Source organism: Eschrichtius robustus, chromosome 8, assembly GCF_028021215.1.
Source record: "Eschrichtius robustus isolate mEscRob2 chromosome 8, mEscRob2.pri, whole genome shotgun sequence".
NCBI lineage: Eukaryota > Metazoa > Chordata > Mammalia > Artiodactyla > Eschrichtiidae > Eschrichtius > Eschrichtius robustus.
Window position 1 is genome coordinate 81,646,572 of NC_090831.1, and position 25,335 is coordinate 81,671,906.

Genomic DNA, 25,335 nt, shown 5'->3' on the forward strand with positions numbered 1-25,335 from the left:
TGATGGATGGATGTCAAGGAACCTAGCTCCTCATTTTGGCTCATCCGCTAATGGCTTTTGGTCCTGGACCAGCCTTCCCTGGCTGAGAGACAGTCAGCTGGTCAGAACATCCCTATGTACCAGCCACTGCTCTGGGCCCTGGGAAACAACAGTGCACTTGGCTGTGAGTCCGCACCCTTAAGGAGCTCACATACTGGTAAGGGGAGACAAGGAAAAAGCAAATACATAAATAACATAATTCCACTAGAGGTAAGTCCTACGAGAAAACAGAACTGGGTAATGTGACAGAATGAGGAGGGCGTGCAGGCTGCTCTACTAGCTGAGGTGGAGAGAAAGCCTCTGAGCAGATGAAACTTGAATGATAAGTAGACAGTCATGGGAAAATCTAGAGAAGTAACTGCAGGTGGGATGGAGGGGAACTCTGTACTGTCATCACAAGTTTTCTGTAAATCTAAAACTGCTTTAAAAATCATCATGCATTTTAAAAAAATCTAAAGAGAAACACAGGCAGAAGGAACACAAGCAAAGGGCTTGAGGCACGAAGGATATTGGTGTGTTGAAGGGAGGGGACGGTGAGTGTGGCTGCAGCGTGGTGAGTGCAGAGGAGAGAAGGACAGGGGTGGGCGGTGGTGAGACTTATAAGCATCATAAGGCGTTTGGGTTTTCTCTTGTTGGAACGGGGAGGCTGGTAAGCAAGGGGCTTGATATGATTGACATTTTTAAAGGATCACTCTTGCTGCTGCAGAGGACAAGCTTTAGGGGGTGGAGGGAACGACAGGGAGGCAGGGGGAGTTAGGAGTTAGGAGTCTGCAGCATTGGATGATGGTGGCCTGGGAGTCTCCGTTGTCAGGATCCTCCCCGGTTGCAATAAGAATCAGTTACACTTAATGAATTTCATCCTTCCTAGTATATATACAGCCTATTATATTGTATATTGCATAAAAACGGGGAGTCTATATTCTTCGACTTGACTTCTAGTGCCTAAACAATTTAAAACTTTTTTTATCTAAAGCCCTGATAACTTCTCATATATAAAAACAGCATTAGGAAATAAAGTGCTCTGAATTAAAAAGCTCTTTTAGCTTAGATTGTGATCTTTTAAAAGCAGCTACTTCAGTTTTGCAAAAAGGAGAACTTAACAGAACAATGGGGTGATACTGCCCCCAAGGTGGTGAAACTGGACCTGGGGTGGGGCTGGGGAATCTCACTCCCTATATATAAAGCGCAGATATACATACAGTACAGAAACAAATATACAGTATATCTGCAGTATTAAAACTTCATGGGTGAAGGGAATAGGAGACAATGTCTGAAAGAGTTCTGGGGAGGGGCTTCATGAAAAAAGGGCTGAGAAACACTGATTCATATAAACACCCTACCTAAAGCAAACCCCCAACGTCACTCTCTATCCCCTCATCCTGCTTTCCTTCCCAGCACTTACCACTGCCTAACATGACATTCGCTGTGTTGTGGTGGTGGTTTATCTGGGTCCCCCCAAAAGAATGTAGGGTCCAAGAGAGCAGAGGCTCTGTTCATGGCTATGTCCCCAGCACTTAGAACAGCGCAGGCACATGGTAGGTGAGGCTGAGTGTGAAAGCAGGCTGTTGGATTAGATGTTCCCAAAGGTTCCTTCTGCTGTAAGGCTCTAGGATTCTAAGATGCCTCTAATAGCATTGTTAGCCACAAAGTATCATTTTTGATCCATCCCAGGAGGCCATTCCTTGCATACCAAAATCATCTCATAAGAATTTGGCCCCCTCTGTGAACTCCCCCTGCCCAGGACCAGCTGTGTTTTAGAAAGTCTTTGGTGTATTTATCAAAGCAGCTCCTGGGTCAGAAATGTCAATGTAACAGAACCTCATGCTGCATCAGGTGATGATGAACAGATTACAGGATTTCTGAAATTATCAGCAAGACACGGACCTTTATGACTCGCATTCAGCTTCTACTTGTCAAGAGGGAGGTCATGAATTGTTTGGGAGTCTCTTCTTGGAGAAGAAAAGTTCTTGAGCTATCTGTATACCACAATAGGCATAGAACCAAAGCATTTTTTGACCTGGGAGAAACCTCAGAAATCATCCATTCCTGCAGCAGAACGCAGCTCTGGCTCTCAAAGTCCAAGTCCAAGTTTAAATTCTGGTTACTTTCTAGTGAGCGACAATGGGCAGGTTCTTTAACCACCCTTTGGCTCAGCTTCCTCATCTGTAAATTGGGAATAACACGTGCATGCCGTAGGTGAATTAATTCATGTAAAGCGCTCGGAGCAACAATAATGCCTAGTACCCTGTAGCATTCAACAAATATTAGCCATTCTCACTATAATCAACTTTTTGGTTTTCACTTCTGTTAAACTTAAAAAAAATCCTTTAAAGAAAAGTTTACCCAAAAGCCCTGTATGTAGGGGAGAAAAACCACTAGGGAGTTCTATAGAAATCCTAGAGCCCCAAGAAGCATTCCTAGAAAACCAGTGATAAAGCTCAATGCGCATACTTTACTCCCCAATAAATGGAGACTCAAGGTTGAAGTAACTGGTCAAAGTCACACTAGGAACCCCACCTCAACCACTGACCCTCTTGTGCCCTGTGCTACCAGGTGCCTCCTCATTATGAAGCAAGGATAGAACGTGTGTGCCAATGGAACTGCACCGCTCTTGTAGGAAGGAGGGGTCACAGGTGACGTGCAGAAACCAGAGTGCACGGAGCTGAGCACTTGACCTTCACAGACAATTATGGACATTCACCATATCCGCCAGTGCAAAGCAGGAAGTCTCTCTATGGAATCCCTAACAGAGGGCTGTACAGCCTCTGCCCGAGTATTTCCAGAGAATCCTCTGCTTTTCCTGATAGCCTTTGCTACTGACTAGCTCCAGAAGCCAGAATTAGAAGCAGGATAGAGCTGTCCTTTATTCCTGAGGACTCTCATCCTTCCCAGGGCAGTAAGGTGAAGGCTTTGGAGTCAAACTTGACAAGGTTACTTACCCTCCTTCAGGTTCAGTGTCTTGACCTATAAAATGCAGATAATAACAGGATCTCCCTCACGGCCTTTCTGAGAGGGTCAAAAGAGATAACGCTTTCAATTGTGTTTAAGCACATCATTGGAGCTCAATAAATTGTAAATCCTATCAAGTTTTATTATAGCTACCCATTCATTAAAGCACTGGACTATATGTCAGCTATTCAATGGAAATGCAAAATTCTCAAAAGCAGACTTACTTGTTGGTCCAGGGCAGGAACTTGATAGCTGTTCACTCAAATTAGGCCCTCTCTTCCTCCACAGTAATAGAATTGTAGTTAGGCCCTGTTGGGGGCTACATATGCCAGCACCTCTGTAGCTGCATGGAGCAATGCAATTAAGTTCTCACCAATGAAACAGAGTAGAATGATAGGTCACCCTTGGAGGCCTGGGCCATAACACATTGTATGTGCCCAGCTCCACACTCTTTTCCTTTCCTCCAACATAAACACAAAGGGTCATTCTCAGGGAAGGACCCTAGGGAACCCAACCTGCACCATGTAGAAGGGGAGTAGATGCTGGGAGAGCAGAGCAATAAGATGAAAGGAACTGAAGTCCTGAATGACTGCATGGAACTGAGGAGCCTGCCGGTCTACCCTGGATCCTTAGGTGAAAGAGAAACTTCTTGGACATTTAATCTATGTATTGTTGGGCCTGTTTGTTATAATATCTGAAGCTTTTATCCTGAGTGACCCCATACTGGGAGCAATGACTTAGCTGAAAATTTACAATACTTTTTTTTTTCTTTAACATCTTTATTGGAGTATAATTGCTTTACAATGTTGTGTTAGTTTCTGCTGTATAACAAAGTGAATCAGCTATACGTATACATATATCCCCATATCTCCCCCCTTCTTGCGTCTCCCTCCCACCCTCCCTATCCCACCCCTCTAGGTGGTCACAAAGCACCAAGCTGATCTCCCTGTGCTATGTGGCTGCTTCCCACTAGCTATCTATTTTATGTTTGGTAGTGTATATATGTCCATGCCACTCTCTCACTTCACCCATCTTACACTTCCACCTTCCCGTGTCCTCAAGTCCATTCTCTATGTCTGTGTCTTTATTCCTGTCCTGCCCCTATGTTCATCAGAACCATTTTTTTTTTTTTAGATTCCATATATATGTGTTAGCATATGGTATTCATTTTTCTCCTTCTGACTTACTTCACTCTGTATGACAGACTCTAGGTCCATCCACCTCACTACAAATAACTCAATTTCGTTTCTTTTTATGGCTGAGTAATATTCCATTGTATATACGCGCCACATCTTCTTCATCCATTCATCTGTCGATGGACACTTAGGTTGCTTCCATGTCCTGGCTACTGTAAATAGTGCTGCAATAAACATTGTGGTACATGTCTCTTTTAGCACTATGGTTTTCTCAGGGTATATGCCCAGTAGTGGGATTGCTGGGTCATATGGTAGTTCCATTTTTAGTTTTTTAAGGAACCTCCATACTGTTCTCCATAGTGGCTGTATCAACTTACATTCCCACCAACAGTGCAGGAGGGTTCCCTTTTTTCCACACCCTCTCCAGCATTTTTTGATGATGGCCATTCTGACTGGTGTGAGGTGATACCTCATTGTAGTTTTGTTTTACATTTCTCTAATGATTAGTGATGGTGAGCATCCTTTCATGTGTTTGTTAGCAATCTGTGTATCTTCTTTGGAGAAATGTCTATTTAGGTCTTCTGCCCATTTTTGGATTGGGTTGCTTGTTTTTTTGATATTGAGCTGCATGAGCTGCTTGTACAATACTTTTGAACAGGCTGATGGTAAGATCACAGACACCATCTGAGAGGCAACTCAAAGGACAGGAGTTAGAAGAATATTAGAACAAAATTTCTTTAAATGCCCTTTAAGTCTTGTAAACACACAATGAAAATCAGTATCTGTACTCTTATCAACTCTTCTGATGTATCAATAACATAAAGCAGCCAGGGCTTCCTTGAGTTTGTAGAATGTGTCTGATTAAAGGCAAAGCATGGAACTAACTCAAAACCTTTAAATTCCTATGGCTTCAAAAGTCTTTATTTCAAGGCAAAATGTGAAAGGGAAAAAAGAATGACTAAATCTGTTTTTAGGAACAATCTAATCTGGTCCTTGGAGCTGAAGGCTTCATGGCAGAAGATACATGTCTGGATACAATTCAGTGGATATCAGTTTAAGTTTCTACATCATAAACTTAGTGCTGCTGCAGAATGGGGACCAGAGATGAAACAGCGCCACAAACCATGCCTTTTGGAGGCTCACGATTTAGTGAGGAGAAACAGAAATAACAATAATGGAATGAAATAACAATAATGGAATGCTGTCTGTAGTACCTGTCACAGCAGATAATAATAAAAGCATTATCTGCTCAAATTTATTAAATGTTTAACATGTTCCAGACCCTGTGCTAGGACTTGCCACTTACTTAACCTTCACAACAGCCCTATATGGTAGATAGCACTTTTCTCACTTTGCAAATGAGAAAATTATATACATCAGTAAGTTGCCCAAAATCACAGAGCAGCCCAACCAGAACCTGAGGTGTCCAATACCAGTGACCACTCCCTCCGCCACCAGAAGGTGTGATGCACAGTGGGAGAATGGGGAAAGTAGGTTCCCTACTGGCAGGTCAGCCCTTTTCCATCCTCTGTGATGCTGGCTCAGAACTGAAGGAAGAAGGGGCACAAGATCCACCCCACAAAGCAGTCCCAAAGCTTTTCTAAAGCTCTGTGTGCTAGGAAAGGGCATCACAGGGAGTGTTCTCAACCTTCTAAGCCTTGCCAAACAGCTTAGGAACTAAGAAGACAAGCACAGAACACTGGGCCACCCAAATCAAAGCCTTTGGATTCATAAGTTAACTTCAGAATAGAAAAGGGGTCATTCCTAACCTGAGAAGTAGATTCCCCTGTTCTTTGTGGCTAAGTAGAAATCATTTAACTGCTTTTAAGTCTTAATTTCCCCATGTGAAATGTTTATTCATTCCTCACTGGGGACTCCCAAGGTGTGCCTCCCATGATCTCTGGGAGCAACTTCATGTTTATACAGTATTATGGTCATTTTAGAGAAAATTTATATCTCTGTACTAACTTGCAAATGCTTTTGGATTTTTTCTATTTCTGATAAAAGATATCTGTGATAATCGATCGCTGTTCACTCACATCTCCCCTTCTTCCCCTTGGGGAGGAATATATTTCCTTGCCCTATCATCTCTGTGCCTGGCCAAGTGACTTGATTTGACCAAAGGAATGTTATAGACATGACATGAATAGAGGCCTTTAAATGAGCTTCCCTGGTTTGGTGTGGCACTCGCACTCCAGTGGCCACCATAAAAAAAGCATGCCCCTCGTAGCTGTTGCCCCTTCAGCCTGGTCCCCAGAATGTACACATCAGCTGACTTGTGCCTGACCTGAGTAGAACAGTTGACTGGCAGCCTGAAGCTGAGCCAAACAGCTGAATCCCAGCTTCTACCAACCAGTCACCCTGTAGACCAGAGAGCATGAGAATAAGTGCTCAGTAGCTTAGCGTTAGAAGCTACTGCGTTTTGGGATAGTTTGTTATGCTGCATTATTGTGGCAGTAGCTGATTAATGCTTCATCATTTTATATTCATTGGAAAGGCTAAATTACAGGTACAAATACATGTATTTCTGAGTATCTCACACTCTTTCATTTTTCCCTTAAAATGTATTAACTGCACAGGCATCCTGTCACCCAAAACACACCATATCTCAATTACTTGAACAAAGATACGGGCACATTAGAATATAGAGAACAGGTTCACGTACTCTCAATAAAAACAAAAGCTCACTTTGACAGTGAAATGTTTATACTAACTTTTCCCCATAAGATGCAGAAGAAAAACCAGTATCTATTTTTCATGGAAGAGCTACATAAAATACTACCTTTCAGAACAAAATAAAGGAACTGATGGCGAAATAGTATCTTCAGGCTCATGGTCTACATAATCTCCCTCAGTAATTTTTCTGTCCTTCCGTCAGTATGTTTTAAGTTACTGCTGTCAAGACCATTCTCTCCTCTCTTCACCCCACAACCCCCCTTTCTGCCAACGTTCATATCCACTAAAATCTATACAAGATTTCACAAAGCTCCTGAAGAAAAATTTTAAGAAATCCATAGGTCCCCAGAGTTTGAAAACTATACCAAACATTATTTTTTTATGCATCATGATTATTGATAATCCTTATTTTCACTCCCACTCCAAAATAAAACAGCAAACACTAAATGAATTATATTAGTCAAAAATCTTTATCTCAACATGGATTGCAAAATATAAATAGAGCTTTTAGGTTTAAACAAAAAGCAAACTAGATTTGAAGAGATCTAGAGGCCAATTAGGGTTTCCCAATCTCTACAGGGCTCTGACGTGGAAATGGAGTCCTTGAGCTATTTGGATGATACAAAAAGCATAGTGAAAACTATAACCATAATAAAGCTACACAACATTCCACATCATCTTTTGGGGCTGGAGTTATTTTAACTCCTTCAGGTGACACTGGCTGACACATGTCGACACGCGGAGGTCCCTGACAACTGCTCTTATCCCACCCTCCACCCCCTCTTCCTTTTTCCCTCTGCTCCCACCACTCCCGCCTCCCTACTGTTCCTCAAGCACACCAGACACTCCTGCTTTGGACCTTTGTCCTTGCTGGTCCCTCTGCCTGAAACATTCTTCCCCCAGATACCTGAATGGCTCATTCATCCCCTACTTCATTCAGGTCCCTTCCGAGATGCCTCCCTCTACCTTATCTCAAATAGGCCTCTTAGCCTCTCTCTCCTGACTCACTCTGTTTTTCTCCACAGCGTTATGACTGTTTGAAATTATCTTATGTATTTGTGTTTTGTCTGCTTCTCCTGTGAGCACGGACTTTAATTGCTTTGTTCACTACAGTGCCCGCATAGTTAGTACTCATAAATATTGATCAAATATATAAATAGAGAGCTTTAGATGTTGCTGCATGAAAATGCAGAAAAACAAAGCATTTAATTACTTACCAAGTCAGGTTGTTTGTTGGACAAAAATCTGTCAAGACTTAGAATCCATGGGGAGGGAGAAGGAAAATAACTAAAGGGACCCTCAGTAATAAAAGAGCTGGAAACCATTTTTAAATTCAATTATTGATAAGTCTCATAAGCCTGGACCAGCTGCTTAACTGTATCGGATCCCTGCATACTCTTTAAAGGGGAAAACCAGTGGCAACATATTCTATAGGACTGAAAAGGATTTCAGTCATTGTCAGATACCATTTAGGAATAAAGTATTTTAAATATCCTCTGCAATCAGTAAAAAACTCAACTACTGCCACTCAAGCCTCTAAAACAAGGCCTATCCTGGGACTTTCCTGAGAAGCTTCCAGCATTTGAGTATGTGACATTTCAAGAACTATTATTAAAGAGATGCACAGCCACTTAATGAGAACATGGCATTTTGTTAAGAGTCCTACAGTCATGTTCTTGGATTTCTTCATAAAAGCCCTACAAATCCTTTCGAATGATTCACAATAAACCATCACAAACAATTCATACAAAACCATCTCCTGTTTTTCCACTGCTTAGTTGGTACAACATGAAAAAATTGTGTTTTCTGTTTATATACTTTAATAAACCTCTCTAGACCCCTAAAATGCCTTTTCTCCCAAATAGAAAATTATATTTATCAAATATGGAAGTCATTTTTCTAATCACATGATCTAACGTCTCAAAAACTTAGATCTAGACAAACAATACTAAATTAAGGCTGGTATATTTTGAAACAGCAAGAATTTGTGTGTGGAATGTTTTAACAGCTCAAGGATTCCGACGACCACTCAGTACGACTTATTCAAACACAAACCAAAACTCTACCAGGGAAATCGAATCTCACCAAAGATCTCAAAGTAAAAATGCTTAACAAAGAACAGAAATGTATAAGGTTATTTGGATTCACCTTCTTCCATTGTATTATGAAAACAAAGAGGATAGAAGAATCTGAGGAACGTGGCATTGGGAACACCATCGCAGATGCAAGAAGACGGCACAATTCTATCAGTATTAACATTTAAGGGGTGTTTTCTGGTTGCCAGGCCCCTCAAATGCATGTTTTTATTTAATCCTCATAACAGCACTCTGAGATAAATACTGACTTTGCTCATCTCACAGAAGCTGAGGTCTAGAGAAATTAAATAATTTGGCCAAGGTCACACAGGCAGTGGGACTGGAGGCAGCGCCCCTGACCACCCTACAGAAACGCCCCCACACAGCTTCCTCCAGAGGCAATGAAGGGAACTCACTGGAGAGTTTTCTTCTCTTCAGAACTCTCCAGAGTTCCAACAGCTAACACACCACATGTGTGTGGTATCTCACTACACCTTGAGATACGTACTATTACTCCCATTTTAGAGATGAAGAAAATGAGGCACAGAGAGATTATATCACTTGACAGAAGGAGCAAAGCCAGGATTCCAAGTGAGGCCAGCTGGCTCCAGGAACCCCAAGCTGAACTGCTGTTCCAGGGCTGTGCTCTCCACCCCTGCTGGCCAAGCTCTCTTGCCTGCTCATGACTTTAAATCACCATGGATTCTTCATCTATGGAATTAGCTAATCAGACTAGATCAACTCTAAGTTTCCTTCCAGTTTTCTAGTGGTACGATATTCAATCCATCTGCAAAAGGTTTTTTTTTTTTCTTTGCCGTGATGAAAACACCTAGGATAGAGTTTTTGAGTGGTCCTTTTTTTCCCCAAAGGAGGGAAATACCACTGAGAATTATCCTAATACACTTTCAAAACTAAGCCTCATTTTTTAGAATTTGGTATAAAAGAAAAATGATAAGCCACTAAGTTTTCATATTAAAAAAACAGTCAACCATTTCACAAAGAGAAATGGGGAAAAAATATATGTTCTTTCCATTACACTTTATGTAGTCTGCATAGCTTCCCTGCTGGAAATAATGGTCTTCAAAGTTTACTCTGCATCTCAGCATTCACATGTACTCCATTATAAACACAGGTCCATCCTTACCATCTCTCATTAAATACAGTGATTAGGTACAATGCAGTAGTTTTCTCACACAATGTTATAAAACCCATCTGTATTAGTTGCAAACATTTAAAGATAGATTTCACATAAAAATCTTAATTCCTAGCTTCTAAAAGTAGCAGTAATAATAATAATTATAATAACAGAACCTGCGGACAAAGGGCCTGTACTCCAACGTGGGAGCACTGAGCTGCAGGTCAGTGAAGCAAGGGCTCTCTGGTTTGCCAGAGTTCCCTCTACTCCAAATTACATTGAACTTGGTCAGTTCACTCATACATTGTGTCCTGAGGATATCTGGGTTTGAGACGCTTAGGCCACAAGCTCCCCAGTTTGAGCACTTCTGCTCTAACTACATACCTGAGTTAGTATCAGGTCTTCATACTCGCCTATATTAAATGCTTGCCTCCAGTAAAACTAAAAATTACATCTATTAGAATGGAAACCCAAAAAGGTTACAGCTCTTTAAAAGTTTGATTCCTTTTTAACACTCCCTAACCCTCACAATGTTAATTATTTCATTAGTGTAAGCCACTGGGTTCCCAACCTTGGCAACATAATAGATTCAACTTTGAAGTGTTAAAAACACAGATGCTCAGACCCAGACCACCTCTGGTCAAGCACATCAGAAGGTCTGGGGGTGGAGCCCGGGCATCCTTATTTTTTCCAGGTTCATCCAAGTGACTCTGTTCTTGTTGAACACTACCGATGTAAACTCTACTGCTATACAGGGTGTGACTTATAAATCAGTAAGACTGATTCCCACAAATAAGAAACATTCTCATTACTTTCCAACATATATGACACATAGACACTTAAGATGCTATCGTCTTTCCAGGTTTTGACAAAATATCATTTCTTTATTCTAACATCTGAAATGAAAAGCACATATAACTTAACATCTCTTGATCAAATTTTTTGGTCTGATGTTTGCATATTTTTACAGCAAACATTTTGGTGTGGGCCCCTGAAAGTGCTGAAGTGAAGCCAACATACAAACGGGAGTTTCCAGCCCAAGCAGAACACTGAAACGCATTAACTTAAATCACCCACTGTCACCCAGTGGGTTGAGTTGGTGCCAAACTCCAGACGTCTAGTGTCAGAAATATTCTATCAAAAGATCTACTCGATAAAGATCTAAAATCTAAACTATCTATAAATTACCTGGGGCCTGTGTGACACCTGCTGGGAGTCCTGAAGAGGAGTTTTAGCCCACATTTATCAGACACACCAGCCTGTCAGATACCCCAAAAAGAGATTAGCTCCACAAGGACAAAGGCCTAGAAAAGTTCACCTGGAATTTTAGAGGTGAAAGCTTTCCGTAATATGTATTTAGCTTGAATTTACAAAAAAGCTTCAAAACCCCATCACACCTTTATTTGATGTTTGATATCTAAGGAAGCATGGGCATAACTTACACTTATTTATGCTTATTACCATGCTATTCAGTTTACTTAACAGTAAGCTATATAAATATGCCTCTACAGATTCCCCTGCTTTTGCCATTTCTTATATAATTATGCCATGTATTGAGAATCAGGCAGCTAAATTAGCATTCGAGAGACTTTAACTGAATGATTTAGTTAAGAAAAGGGGGGCTTCAATTTTTAAGCCCAGATGTGCTCTTGCACCACCTGTTCGAGGTTTGATGATACAGAAATGTGACCTAAAGTGTGTCGTCAGTGCCACCAGGGAAATGTCCGTCAGGGAGGGCTCTAAACACATGCCAAGAGGTCAGGGCTCCTAATTCACAATGTTTATATAGCTGGGTCCAGTTAGGTATCATTGGCCCAAACAGATTTTTAAAATAATGCACATGAACATAATGACATTATTTTAATTTTGAAAATCTAAAGTAAAAGAGAAGTTTGTAAGTGTTTATAGTGTTAGGTATTATGTTTGAAAAGAGTCTTCCACCCCCAGATAAATAAGTATCGGTAAAGGAAAGAAAACCAGTCAGCATCTTTAGACAATTCAGTAATTATAACCATTTTAGAATTGCCAAATTATTGTTTTCATCACTGTTACTGTGATGCTGGGACGCTCATGGACTCTCCTAACCTACATAAACATTTTCTTAGAAGCCTTGAAACATCTGTTCCCTTTGGAAATCCAGCCATTCTGTGTGTAAGACACTTAGGTATACAACAGCCTTCTATTAAAATGCAAACATCTCATAAAAAGTCACAGTTTATAAAGAGCAAGTGCTAAGGTATATGGGGACACCTGAGAGCAAAGCCAGTCCCTCACTCCCCTGAGCATTTTACTGGCTGTGTACTTCATGCTGGGTGATTTGGTCTAGGTCTTGGTCTGTTTCTTATGTCAAATGGGACTCATATTGAATTCTCAAGCAATGCGTATAAAGCAGATAACCAGTGCATCACTAGTGGACACTTAATGATAGTAGTTATTGTTACTATTTTATATAAATAAGATTGTCAGAACTGTCCAAGTGGAATCAGGATTCAAAATCCAATTCTGTCTAGCTTCACAGCCCCAGCTTCTCCCCACTGCAGCCCCTGGCCTCCCTTACCCCAAACAACCCTGGCAAAGATGTGGAAGGGATGCAAGATACTTTTTTGTCCTAGCATTGTTTAAGCCCTAGAATGTTCTAGACAACAAAATACTGTAGATCAGGCAAAAAATGATTCAACTAAGCTTCGTAATATTCTCAACCTGGAAAAAGATTCACCAAGTTCAATTCCCAAATGTAAAAATAAAGAAGTGGATTTCCTTTCCAAATCTCCCTTTTTTTAAAAAAAAAAAAAAAGTCTTCTTCAAATTTCCTTAATATAAACTACCCTAGACTAATTACATAACTAGTGTTTGTATGTGTGCCATTAACATATACACATAAACAAATAAATATGTAAGTCTTCACGTATGTACACCTCCAGAGATGATTAGCTTCAAAAATGTTTTTCACTGCCCAAAGTTCCCTTTGTAACTTATTCTTTCCACAGCCCAAGACGTTTCTTGATTTTTATTTTCATTTCATTTCTGAAAACACTTCTTGAGGAAGACGCTAGGAGGATGGCAAGGCCCAGTCCTACAGAAAGGGGCCAAGTTTCTGGGGGAGGCAAAGTACATAGGTGGTTACCATAAAGTACAGTGCACACAATTCTGGCAGAGACATGAGCCAACGCTACAGCACAAAGGAGGAAGGACCAGTTATAATGATGCTATTTACTGAGGGAAATGTTTGTTTTTTAACCTTACCAAAATAAACAAGCATTCTAGTCATATTTCACCAGATACGGTATTTAACTAATATGGTAGCATATTTAACTCCAAATTAGAAGGCGGTACTTCTAGGATGGAAATGTCTAATTCATAGCTTGCTGTGAGGGTGAATTAGATACTGTATGAAAATTGTTTAGAACTGTATCTGGCACATAGTAATGACTCTCTAATTAGTACCAAGAAATGGACCCAAGTTTTACAGGGCCTGCAGCTTTAGACCCTGTTTATGAAAAAAACTGCAACATTATAAATACAAAATGCTTAGAAAAGTGATGATTTAGATTTTAAAAAATCACAGCAAAATACAAAGTTTTAAAGCTGACATTACCAAAACACCACAAAATCAAAATTCAGAAAAAGAACGCAGTATGTGAATTAATTTATCACCTGAAACACCACTGTAAATACTTCTTTGGGGCTGCACACTCTGATTACTTCTCATATGACAATGATTCATATTAATATCATTTTCTATACGGCACAAAGATAAATTGGTCTTTCCTCCAGCATGGGTGATCAAAATTTATCTTTAATTATTGATAATTCAGAAAAGTTACTTTTAGCCTCATAGCTCTTTATGATGCCATATAAATTTTTAGGATTGTTGTCAAATTTGTAAACGCTTATTAATTTTCTTTCACATGTGAGCCACAAGAATTCAGGGCATTCCAAGTTTTCTTGTGCATTGACTAACTTTAAATATTTTTTGTACTGATGACACTCAGTAATCAGTTTGTTGTGTTTTTGTTGTCACTGATATGTGTTTACGTATGTGTGTATCTACACATTTACACACTCACGTCAAACAAGAAACTTAAACACAGAATTCCCATTAAAAAACATGGCGCATTTATAAATGTATATTTGCATTATTGAGTATATTCCTAACAGAAAGAACTTCCACGTCTAAGACACTTAGATGAGAACTGAATCTTCTACTTACAATTTTATACATCTAATACGTAGAAGAATTTTCCAGACTAGCTTCTGGCTCCATACCATATTCAAACCATATTCCCACCAGCAAAAGTCATAGTACAGATTCATGCTGCAATATTAACCCATCCCTGCCCCTTTGTGTACAGACCCTAGGTGAGCTGGCACATTGGCACATCCCCAGGTGGATGACATTCCTGGGAAGTTATTCCTACCCTAGGATGGCTAGGAATAACTTAACTAGACACAGAGACGACTGTGAACTGAATAAATACATCCCACTCAACCCAAACTAAAAGTGTCCCCAACTCTACTGCCCCTTATCTATATCTCAGAAACACTCTCAACTCCGATGTCACTGAATCCAAGGAGAAATGTTACAGAAGGGAAGTCAGAGTGGAAAAGGATAATGTTACCCGACTGCTGTTAAAACCTTACACCCTACAAATTTTACAAGTTATGATGTCATCCATGAATGCATGGCTGTGTACACTGGTGGGCTCCTCTAGGGCCTTGGAAAGGGCTGGGTGAGCCCAAGCAATACATTCAGAAATGGTAAAACATATACTGTACAAGTGAGGGGCCCTGGGGCTTGCAATTCATTAGCTTCACAATAAATCTGCCTCTGTGGTCCCCATTATTCTTCATCATTTATCTCAGTCTGTACATGCCTGGTCTCTCCAAATAAATTTCAATCCCTTGGAAACAGGAAGTACAGTCCTAAGTACTGTAGATAGAAAATACTCAAAAATGTTTGTGGTAGTCCTCACTATCCACAGTGATCGAGAGAGAGAGAGAAATGTATATATTATATACCTACCTATAAATACACATATGTATATACGTATACATATATCTATGTGGTGTATATATGCATTCATGTATAAATACACACATATACATATACCATTTATGTATGCATTATATATGTATCTGTATTATATATTTTACATATATAACATTTATCTATACATTATGTATATACGTTAATTCTATATATGTATAATACCAAAGAAAGAGTGAGTCTTTTCAAATTAACAGCATGGTATCCAGATCTTGTCCCTTCAAGGAGGTCTATCTCAGAAGAAAGGCACTATTAGAGCCTGGCAGACAAAGAACAGGGCTTCCTTTAGGAGGCCAGTGGGTGAGCCAGGCCATCAGGAGACTATCAATGCTCTCTAGTGCTGGACAGAGAGTCTGTAGTTAGTGACCCAAAAGAGGCACTTTGACGTCTGCCAAAGTGGAGAGAGAGTTATTGGGAAGGCTTCATCCTTAAAGAGAATATCCATTAATCTGGTCTGTGCTTGCAGCTGGACTTTAAAAAAAATAGGTGAAAACTACTGCATGATTACAGTGCTTAGTGCAAGGGGAAAATATAATTTTCTTTCAACTGATTTAGCATATTAAATGAAAGCCTTTTTTTAAAGAAACATATAATAACTTTCTGACATTTGCAGTTTCTGATTTTCAAATTCTAAATAAAACAACATCTGTTATTCAACACTTCAGCCAGGTCAGTATGGAACAAATCTATTACCTCGTCATGAAACAAAATGTATTATCTGCAATCCAGCAAGTACTGATATTTCTTCAGTAGTACCCAGGCCATGTCTGCACTGTTAAGATCTGAGGGCAGGGGTAAGGATGGGGTGGGGAGGGAAACCTAAGGACATGCGGGGTATGATTCTTGTCCTAAAAGCAAAAGCTGGAAAAAAAGGGAGGATTTTTAAGGGCTTCAATAGCATTGTGCCCTGTCGCTAGACCTCAGTCTAAAACTCAAGGCCTCTGGCTTCCAGACGGCCCTAGGAAAGCCCGTCTCATCAAGTATCACCAGCCTGCTCCAGTCTGGAAGCTTCTTCCCTGTCATCAACAGCAGAATCGGGTTTTCTGAAAACAGCTGTCAGTTTGCACTTCTAGAATTGTCAAGGTGGGAGATGTCACCAAAATAACTGCACTCTAAAGGAAACTAGTTTCCAAAGAATACGAAGGCTTCTGTCAAGTTAGTCGGCTGTAGGCAGAGTTTTTCTGACTGTGCGTTTCAGTCATACATCAGAAAACATGGACAGGAGAAAACAATCAAAAACTTGTGAAACTTATGAGACAGGATGTTCACTAGCAATGTTTTATAAAGGGTGATTTGACTGCTTTCAGGTGACAAGTGGGCAAATGGAAAAGCCACTGAAGACGGTGTTTTGGAGGAAGTTTTACATTTAGGGGTCCCCCACTGGGTGGTGTGTGCACACATGTGTGTGCGCCCACTCATGCACACACATGCACTTAAAATCTCCCCGGCTCTCTACCTGGGACCTTCTAGTGAACCATGGGAGGGAGTTAACAGGGCATCTTGCCACCAAGCCACAGGGTACAGGCAAAGAGCAGGGCGGGCAGGGACAAGCCTTTAATTCATCCATTTATTCATTCAGTCATTCCTTCTCTCCACAGGAAATGCCCTCTTGGGAATGTGCCCACAGGCCCAAGGCACAGTGCCTCTTTCTAGTCTTGGGTTTTTTTCAACTAAATGCAGGCCACAAGGAAAGGCCATGTTGGAAGCCGCTGGCCTTGACACCACTTCCTAGTCCACAGCGGCAAAGGCCTTTGCCAGCGTCTAAAGTACCTCTGGCCACATGGAAGAGAAAGTGGCCAGAGGCTGCAACCCCAGCGCTGGACTGTGGGTGTCCCACTTCTGACTCTCCGTCTTTCCTGGGACAGGCCTGGTGATTTTATATAGTTGTAGGTGGACACCACCCACATTCTATTAACCTCTAATGTAGACCTTCATAGGATTCCAACATACTTAGCAAACACACAAAATGGCAAGAAACTGGATGACGTACATAACTTACTACTACTGAAGTAAATGAGTACTTTACACATATTAGCTCACTTAACCCTCATCAGCCACTCCACGGGGTAGGCGCTGTTATGATCCTCATTATACAGAAGATGAAACTGAAGCTCAGTGTGGTTAAGTCATTTGTCCTTAGTCAAATGGCTGACAAGTGGCAGAGATGCATATTCCAAACCAAGCAAACGGGGTTCACCATGGGGCCTCCGAGATGATCCTCATCTCAAGGGGTCAGAGTTACTTCCTGAAGGAGGAAGCAGACTGGTTGGGTGTGGAAGGGGAGCAGGGCCAGGGCTGTCTAGCTCTTCAGCTGTTTGGCAATGTGGCACAAGCCCAGCTCTGCATACCCATCTGAAATTCAAATTCCAGCTCACACTTACCAGTCACGGAAACTTAGGCAAGTTAAGTAACCTTTCTGTGCCTCAGTTTGCTCACCTATAAAGTGGGGATAATAAGGGCCTACTACATATCATACACCCATCTATTTAGTATACAGTAGCGCAGCTTTAAGATAATGCAAATTTTTACCAAACTGTCCTTGGAGCCAAATTCTACATTATTGATAGTAACTACCTTATTTTTCTTTCTGGAGACTTTGACCTTTATTGATTAGATGGTTTACAAATCTATCCTATGAAATGAAGCAGCATGGATTTATTACCCGGATTTTAGAGATGAGGAGACTCACAACAAGAAACCTGCTGACATTCAGGGTCAAGACCCAACCAAGTCATAGCTACTGCAAGCCACCATCAGGCAACAATACTCCACCTCCTTATGCGGCCCCGACAGGAAAGTCTTAGTCAAGAATAGCAAAACTGAGGCTCCCAACATCTGGGGAAAGTTCTAAATGACCTGCTCGTTTAGTACCATCACAAGAATAACTGAATCCGGTCAAATCTGTGTTTCAGTTTAAGAGGTGCAAGTTGCATTCCTGTTCCCTCTGCCTGGACCTTAATGTTCCCTGTTTGTCCTCATGGCTAACTCCCTCATTTCTGTCAAGGTTTTGGCTCACCTGTCAGCTTCTCAGCGAGGACTGTACTGACCAAGCAATTGGAAATTCCAACACTTCATCTCCCAATCCACCTTAGCCTGCTCTAATCGGTCTCTTCCATACCACTAACCACCTTCCAACATACTATATAATTTACATCTTATGCTGACTATTTATTGTCTATCTCCCACCACTAGAACATAACCTCCCCAAAGGCTGGGATCTTTGTTCACCAAAATATACCAAGTGCCTAGAACTGTGCCTGGTACAAAATAGGTGCTCGATATCTATTAATATATAAATAAAAATCAAAATGCTTTTGATGCTTACAAATGTACCAAATAATCAAATCTAGTAAGAATGATTAAACAGTTGTCTTTCTGAGACCAAAAGCCAAAAGACTTCACAGCACTGGGATGCACAGACGGAGCAGACATCTCATGAGTCTGTGACACGACCTTCAGTGCTAAATTTAGTGCTCTCGGTGTTTCTATGATTCCTAGTTACCAGTTCAACTTCACCATCCTAGGAAGGATGTGTATGTCAAGAGTGTTTCTACTAACTGAAGTATTTACTCACAATAGGAAGCAAACAAATTCTGATCAGCTTTCCCCATCTCCAGGAAACAGAGCCAGGCTATGAATGAATTGATAGTGAAGCTGATGGAGAAACACTTCACAGCTGCAGGGCTGTGGGATTTCTAGGCAACTTAAGTTGTGGGGGCAGGGTTTTAGTTGGGGTACTCAGCTTGTACACGGAGACAGGTGCTCCAGGACTAAACCAGCAATGAAATGCAAGGAAGAAAATGGGACCTCAGGTGCAGCACTCCTCCAACAGAAAGGAAAAGAGGCAAAACAGAGGATGGTGCAAATCACACTTCCTTTGGCTCTACATCCCCAAATCCTTATTCCTAATGGGTATGGATAATTGGTTAACAACAAGAGCTGAGTGTACACGTATAACAGCTACTCTCAAATTAACGCACTTAATTAATCTGAACTAAACAATACAGTTATAGTGAAAACTATGGGCTTTGTACACTAAAGGCCTTGAAAAATCTGTCAAGCAAGAAATATGCCATATTCCCATCCATAAACCTTCATTTCATTACTGCTTAAGGATTTTGACTAGTGGTTAAATGGTAATAACTCAGAAAGGTCAAGATGGACCTGTTACCTGAGCACATCTCTAATACTCCTATAATTGCTAAATAACAAACTCCTTGAAAAAATTAAAGATAATATTAACATATATCTTAGTAGTCTTCATGCATCTTTTTAATGTGGCCACTTGATGAAAAAGACTCAGAATTGGTAAATCAATCACTAAAAATAACAATCTCTGTCCAAAAATTTATAGACTGACCCACAAACAATAAATTCCACTTAACAATACATGTAGTGTAGAACGTTCACCAAATGCTTTATCTGGTATATTTTCACTCATGTCCCTTCATCGGAAGTGTATTTACATGACACTGCCTACTAAGCAGGTTGTTTTTATTCTTCTTGAGGTCAATTCTTATTTCTTTCTGCATATGGGGCTGTCTTTGAAAGTAAGGGGCCTCTCCTCAGTTAAGGTACAGAATAGTTTCACTTGGTCTCTTCAGCCAGGGAATTTTAAGTGTTTGTTCATCTTAACATTTACTTTCCATGAAGTTTTCTGGTGTCCAACTAATTCCAAAGTATAGTAATTGTTAGCCGCGCCCCCAAATTCACCTAAGTCATAGCTACTGTTATAAACTTAAATGTTCAATATTTTCACTAAGAGAAAAACACTAGCCCTTTGGGGGTGACCATCACTTAAAAGTTTTAGAAAATTTATGGACCACTTAACCCCCTTAAAAATGTTTGCACGATACTAAAGACAATTTCTACAAACTTAAAGAACTTGTGATTCACCAATAGTTAGTTTTAAATTATCTAACTGATTACAGACTTAAACCCTCAAGAAGGATAACTATCTTTAACACATTTTAATAATTTATATTTTCTTTCAACCAGCTAGTCCAAGTGGGCAGGCAATGTGGGGAAATTATTACTCACATTAATTATAGTTTATCCTAAAATAACTGTGAGTGAATGGGATATGCAATGACAGCCTTCCCTAGGTCAGGAAATGTTATTTATATATTTATATAATACATATTTATTTTATTTATATTTATTATTTCTTATTATTGAAAGTAAGAGAAACAACTTGAACTGACAAAATTTCCATTGGAGCTTTGCATTACTGGAGTTTTAGTATTATTTTAAACTACCCATCATGAAAAATCTGATTTATCCTTTAAGCACCTTCAGTTATTACTATTCAATCATGATGATGAATCAGCAAATAATGTTACTCCATTAAACTGCTTTTAAGACTACCAAAACTTCCCTAGCTCTTCTGTCACACCTTTATCAGAGGAGATGGCAGAAGTTATTACACGGATGTTTTAAAACTTTGTAAGTTTCAAAACCTGGACAATTACTCATCCAGATTATGTTTTGAAAGATGGTTTGTAGGCATTTTCAATGAGTATTTCCCATTCTGGATGTTCCATCATATACCCATTCTAAACTAGCATTCAACGTTTATTAAGCACTCACTGTGTGCAAAGAGAAAGCATTATACTAAGAGAAGGAGCTTAAGGCTCGGCCTCATTTTATTCGTGCATAAATACACAGCAGCCGTGATTTATTCTCTCAACTTTGTAGAAACGTGAGCTGCATCCACATGGCAGAATCCATAGCATGCATTGGGAAATGACTTTCTGGGGGCAATTCACAGGTTCTCTGGATTAGGCAGCCCCGTTGGGGCATCACGCGGGCCCTTCACCTTCCAGCCCACACAGGACAACTCGTGGGCTCCGGCCACACCTTCCGCAGGTGGCTGGATCGCCCGAACCACACGAACCCGACCCATCTCTCCTCGCAGGGGCTCCGGATAGGAGCGTGGAAACGTGTGCAAGGGCTTCTGCTAATTAAAGGACTTGTTGAAAGGCCCCGGGGTCTTGGACAGGAAGAGAAAGCAGCCGCCCCGCGGGGTGCCCCCTCCCCCGCGGCCACCAAGTCCCCGGCGCCCGGGGCGCTGCGCAGGCCGCCGCTGCGGATACCCGGCGCAGCCGGCGCACCTCGGGCCTAGCACCATTTGAAAGGCAAATCTCAGAGCCGGAGCGCATTTAAATGCCCTGCCCCGGGTCCTGGGGGATGGCTCTCCAGCGGACGCAGCCGCAGGGGCCTCCGGGGCGGCGCGGCGCTGGGCGCGGCCCGCGGGCGCACCCGGGACCTCAGCCTGCAGCGCCCCGGCAACCGCGCCAGGCCGGGGCAGAAGCGGGCGCCCTCAGGCCAGCGAGCCCTGCCGCCGCCGGGGGAAAGAGCAAGCGCCGCGTCCTCCGGCCGCGGCTCCGGCCCCCTCCCGACGCACCACACCTAGCAACCAGCGCTGACAGGACGCAGTGGCGGCGGTGCCGGGAGGAGGAAGCGGAATGGCTGCCGCGGTGGAGCTACCCCCGCCCCCCCGCTCCCACCTCCCAGCGGCTGCAGCCGCCGCCGAGCCCTGACAGCTCGAGCCCGGGCGGAAGCGGCGGGCGGCTTGCAGCGCCCGCCCCCAGCCGCCCCCAGCCGCTCCGACCACCCGGGCCAACTAACTCCGCGCTCCTGCCCAGAGCCGGCCGGCCGCCCCGCCGGCCCCGCCGGCCCCGCCGGCCCCGCCGGCCCCGCCAGCCCCGCCAGCCCCGCCGCGCCCTCCGCCCCGCGCCGCATCTCCCCGCCGCCGGGTCCCTCCCCCCGCCGCCCCCTCCACCGCGCAGCCCCACTCCCACCACTTCGCCGCGGGCGCGCACGCCCCTCGGAATCCCCCAGCCCGCCAGCGGCACCTCGGGGCGCCCGCCCCTCCCCCTCCCTCTCCCCCAGCCCCACCCTGCCCCCGTCCCCACCGCACCTCGCGCCTCCGCATCCCGCCACCCCCATGCCCCGGGCTCCCACACACCCTCCCCGCCCCGTCGCCTCCTTCCTCCCTCCTGACCACCCCTGGCCATTCTGGGGTTCTCGCCTGGGCAGGAGTTTCCGCGCGCCGGGCACCCCCGCCCACCCCCGGGCCATTTACCGATGTGGTTGTCTTCGATGTGCTCGATGAGGTCGGCCAGGGTGGGGAAGTGGAGTCCGCAGCCCCCGAATCGGCAGGTATTAGAGAAGAAGGAGGCGGCGGCGATGCCTGTCATGGTGCTACATCGAGAGCCCCCCTGGTGTCGGCTCAGCCAGCGCCGGGCGGGCAGAGGGAGGGAGGCAGGGTGGGGTGAGGAGAGGAGGGGCTGGGGGAGGGGGAGAGAGGCGGGGTGAGGGGAGCGCAGAGGACCGGACGGAGGGAGAGGGGGCGAGAGCGATGGAAGGATTGCGAGGAGAGACCGGGAGGCAGAGGGGAGGCGGCGGCGGCGGCGGCGTCGGGAGCGGCGGGAGCGGCGGGGGGAGCGGCGGGGGGAGGGTGGGGGTGGGAGTGAGGCCGCCGCAGCTGGGAGGAGGGACCAGGGCGCGCGGCAACAGCTGTGCGGCCCCAACCTCCGCCCCTGGACCGAGGCCTCACCTGGGAGCGCCTGCCACCAACTTTATCTCACTCGGCCTGCCCTTCACGGTTGGTAATACATGAAATCTGTTTGGAGCCTCCTTGGTTATGTGTATTACATTCCTGGTATATATACATCTATTAATTACACTTACCTCCCTGCAGTGAGAACTCAGGGAGTTACCCAGGCCCCTCTCAGGGACATTTGTTTGCACCTGGCCACCTGTCTAGGTTTGACACTGACATTCACAGGGGACCCAGGAAAGGTAATTGTGTGCACCTTACTCTTTAAACCTTCTTTAAAAAAAAAAAAAAGCCCATTTCCTCTGGAGGTTTGTACTAATTGATTTTAATGAAGTTTCCCTCTAGGCCAGAAGAAAATCTTAGCTTTATTTAAATTTCAAAATAGAGTGCTTGATTGTCAAGTGCATTTGCCTGTGTTTTACATGTGTACCACGTTTGTAATACTCCCTGCCCCTTTTGGGAAAATGAAAACTAATTTCATTTCCCCAAATTATAATACCCCACTGCCCCATCTCAGATCTGGGGACTAACCCATCTGTCTCCCTGGGAGCAAAACTATCACAGCAGAAAGGACAGTGCATTGGTGAAGGCTAGAAGGAGTAGAAACAGGGTCAAGGGACATACTTTCTCTTCATTTAAAAGAGAGAGCCTTCCAATCAATCTAGATTACACCATCCTGTGAGCATTTAAACCATAATGTTGACCAGTTAAGCAGTTAGGCTGAATCAGGTAGCTTCTCTGAAACCAACATTTTGCTAAGAATCAATTACCTCCTTGTCCCCAACCCCACCCCCAATTTCACTGATATTTTACCTTTAAAGCTTGTGTTCTCCAATAGCACTTTTACAGTTGCCTACATATTATCAGCAGTTTATGATCCAACAGTGCATTTTTTCATTATGCAAGTATACTGAATTTAGCATTTTTCTTTAGGACAAATTTCACTTACCCTCTGGTGCAGATACATAGAGAAATAGTATGCCCCTCTCCATAAACTATATTCATCCCTAGTGTTATTTCTAGTAGGATTCTTAATTCTTTTGATAGAGGAAAGGCACCACAAAAAGTTTTACAATCTGACAGTCACAGTAATTGGGGGTGATGAGTGCCCTCACCCATGGCATTTCCTCTTTTCGAGCCCATCTCTTCTGTCTGCCAGCTCACAAGGTAACAACTTGTGCTGAGATGAGAGTTGGGTTGGGTGAGCTGGGGTAGTGGTGTGGTTGAAGTTTAGTTTGGTGCCAAGAATGATTTCCTGGGCCCTCTTGGGGGTGGAGACAGGGCCCGGGTGGGCCTGATAACGAGCCAGGGACCCAGTTGGCGGGAGACTGGAGCCAGGGCCAGACAAGGGTCTAAAGAACAGGAGTAAGAATTCTAGCTCTTGAATTAGAATTTTGGCAGCTGTGCAGTGCATTCAGCTGCCCAGTCTGGGAAGGCCTTCAGCTAAGAGCAGGCAGAATACACACCACACCGAGTAACAGGACAGGGAAATGCAATGCAAAAGCTTCAGCCAAAATGACGCCAAAACAGCTTCCCCCTAGAGATGAGTGTTAGGGACCCCCACCATGAGGCAGCGTCGAGGAAGCGAGGAGGCACGGAGAGCTTTGGAGAAGTAGCAACTTTGTCCTCTGGAGGAGAAACTGTCCGTGTGGAATTATTAACTCCAGAGAGAGTGCGAAGAGGAACAGATGTAGTTCAGGCAAGAGAGCTCAGAGATGGAAAGTGCCAGAAATGTGCAGATGAAAGATGAAGGAAGTAAAGGGACTGGGTTTCACTAATGTTTACGTCTCCACTACCTGCTATGAGTTTCAGTATTCCTAAAATAAAACCTTCACAGGCCACATTTAGTAAATAGAATTTTTTAAATGAAACAAGCCAAAATAACCTATAAAATGAATCAAAATTTTGATTTTTAAGATTAAAATTTTTTTCTTTATCTTGGGCAATTATTAATATTTTGAAAGGACTCTATTTTACATAAAATAACCCACTCTTAATTCTTCATCTGTGAACTGAAGCTCTGCTTATATGACATACTGCTCATCCTATTTTTTAAAAATCTGCACACTCTAGGCATCTCTGGCCTTTGTATTAGATACATAATCATGGTCTTTTAGATCTGGAAGATACTCTGGCCAGCAGACCCACGGGCTTTATAGATATGGTACACTGAGGCCAGAGGCATGGAGTGAGTTCTTTCCAGGTACACACAGCCAAGTTTCCTCTCTGTATTCTTAGTGTATTCAGTAAGGCATCAACAGACATTAGAAGGACAAAGACACAGTAACCACCGGCAAACTTTTAAAAAATTGCTTTACAATGGCATGCTTACCATTATGTACTTGCATTTATAAAAATGTTTGTTTCAAGGGTGTCCCTTCATATAAAGTCAACATGGAGCTATAAAAATCTATAGAATGAACACTTCAACTTATTATGTCCCAGAAAAAGTGATGGCTGATACATCTCTATACTTAAAAAAAAATGTGTCCCCCTGATTTTGGTAGTAAAAATATTTCAAATGAAAGGGACAGTGAGAGAACTGAGGAGGCAGAAGGAGATGACGGTGGCTGTGGACTGGAAGTGCTCTCTGGGTTTAAGACCCCTTTCTTGGGAACCATTTGCCTCCCCCCAGATCACTGTCCTCCCAATGTGTAGGCCCACACAAAATGCAGGCGTACAGTGACCCCAGAGCTTGGTGCTTACCATTACAA

The 25,335-nt window shown here is 42.9% G+C and overlaps 1 protein-coding gene across 3 annotated transcripts in view; it reads right to left on the reverse strand.

Annotated features, from left to right (window-relative positions):
- Positions 1 to 22,468, reverse strand: part of JAZF1 (JAZF zinc finger 1) — a 341,816-nt gene extending 319,348 nt beyond the window's left edge. For all 3 annotated transcript variants that reach the window (XM_068549212.1, XM_068549210.1, XM_068549209.1), the window contains exon 1: positions 22,145 to 22,468. In XM_068549212.1, coding sequence (XP_068405313.1) covers positions 22,145 to 22,259 — 115 coding nt within the window. In that variant the 5' untranslated portion in view covers positions 22,260 to 22,468. The remainder of the gene's footprint in view (positions 1 to 22,144) is intronic.
- Positions 22,469 to 25,335: the final 2,867 nt, after the last annotated feature.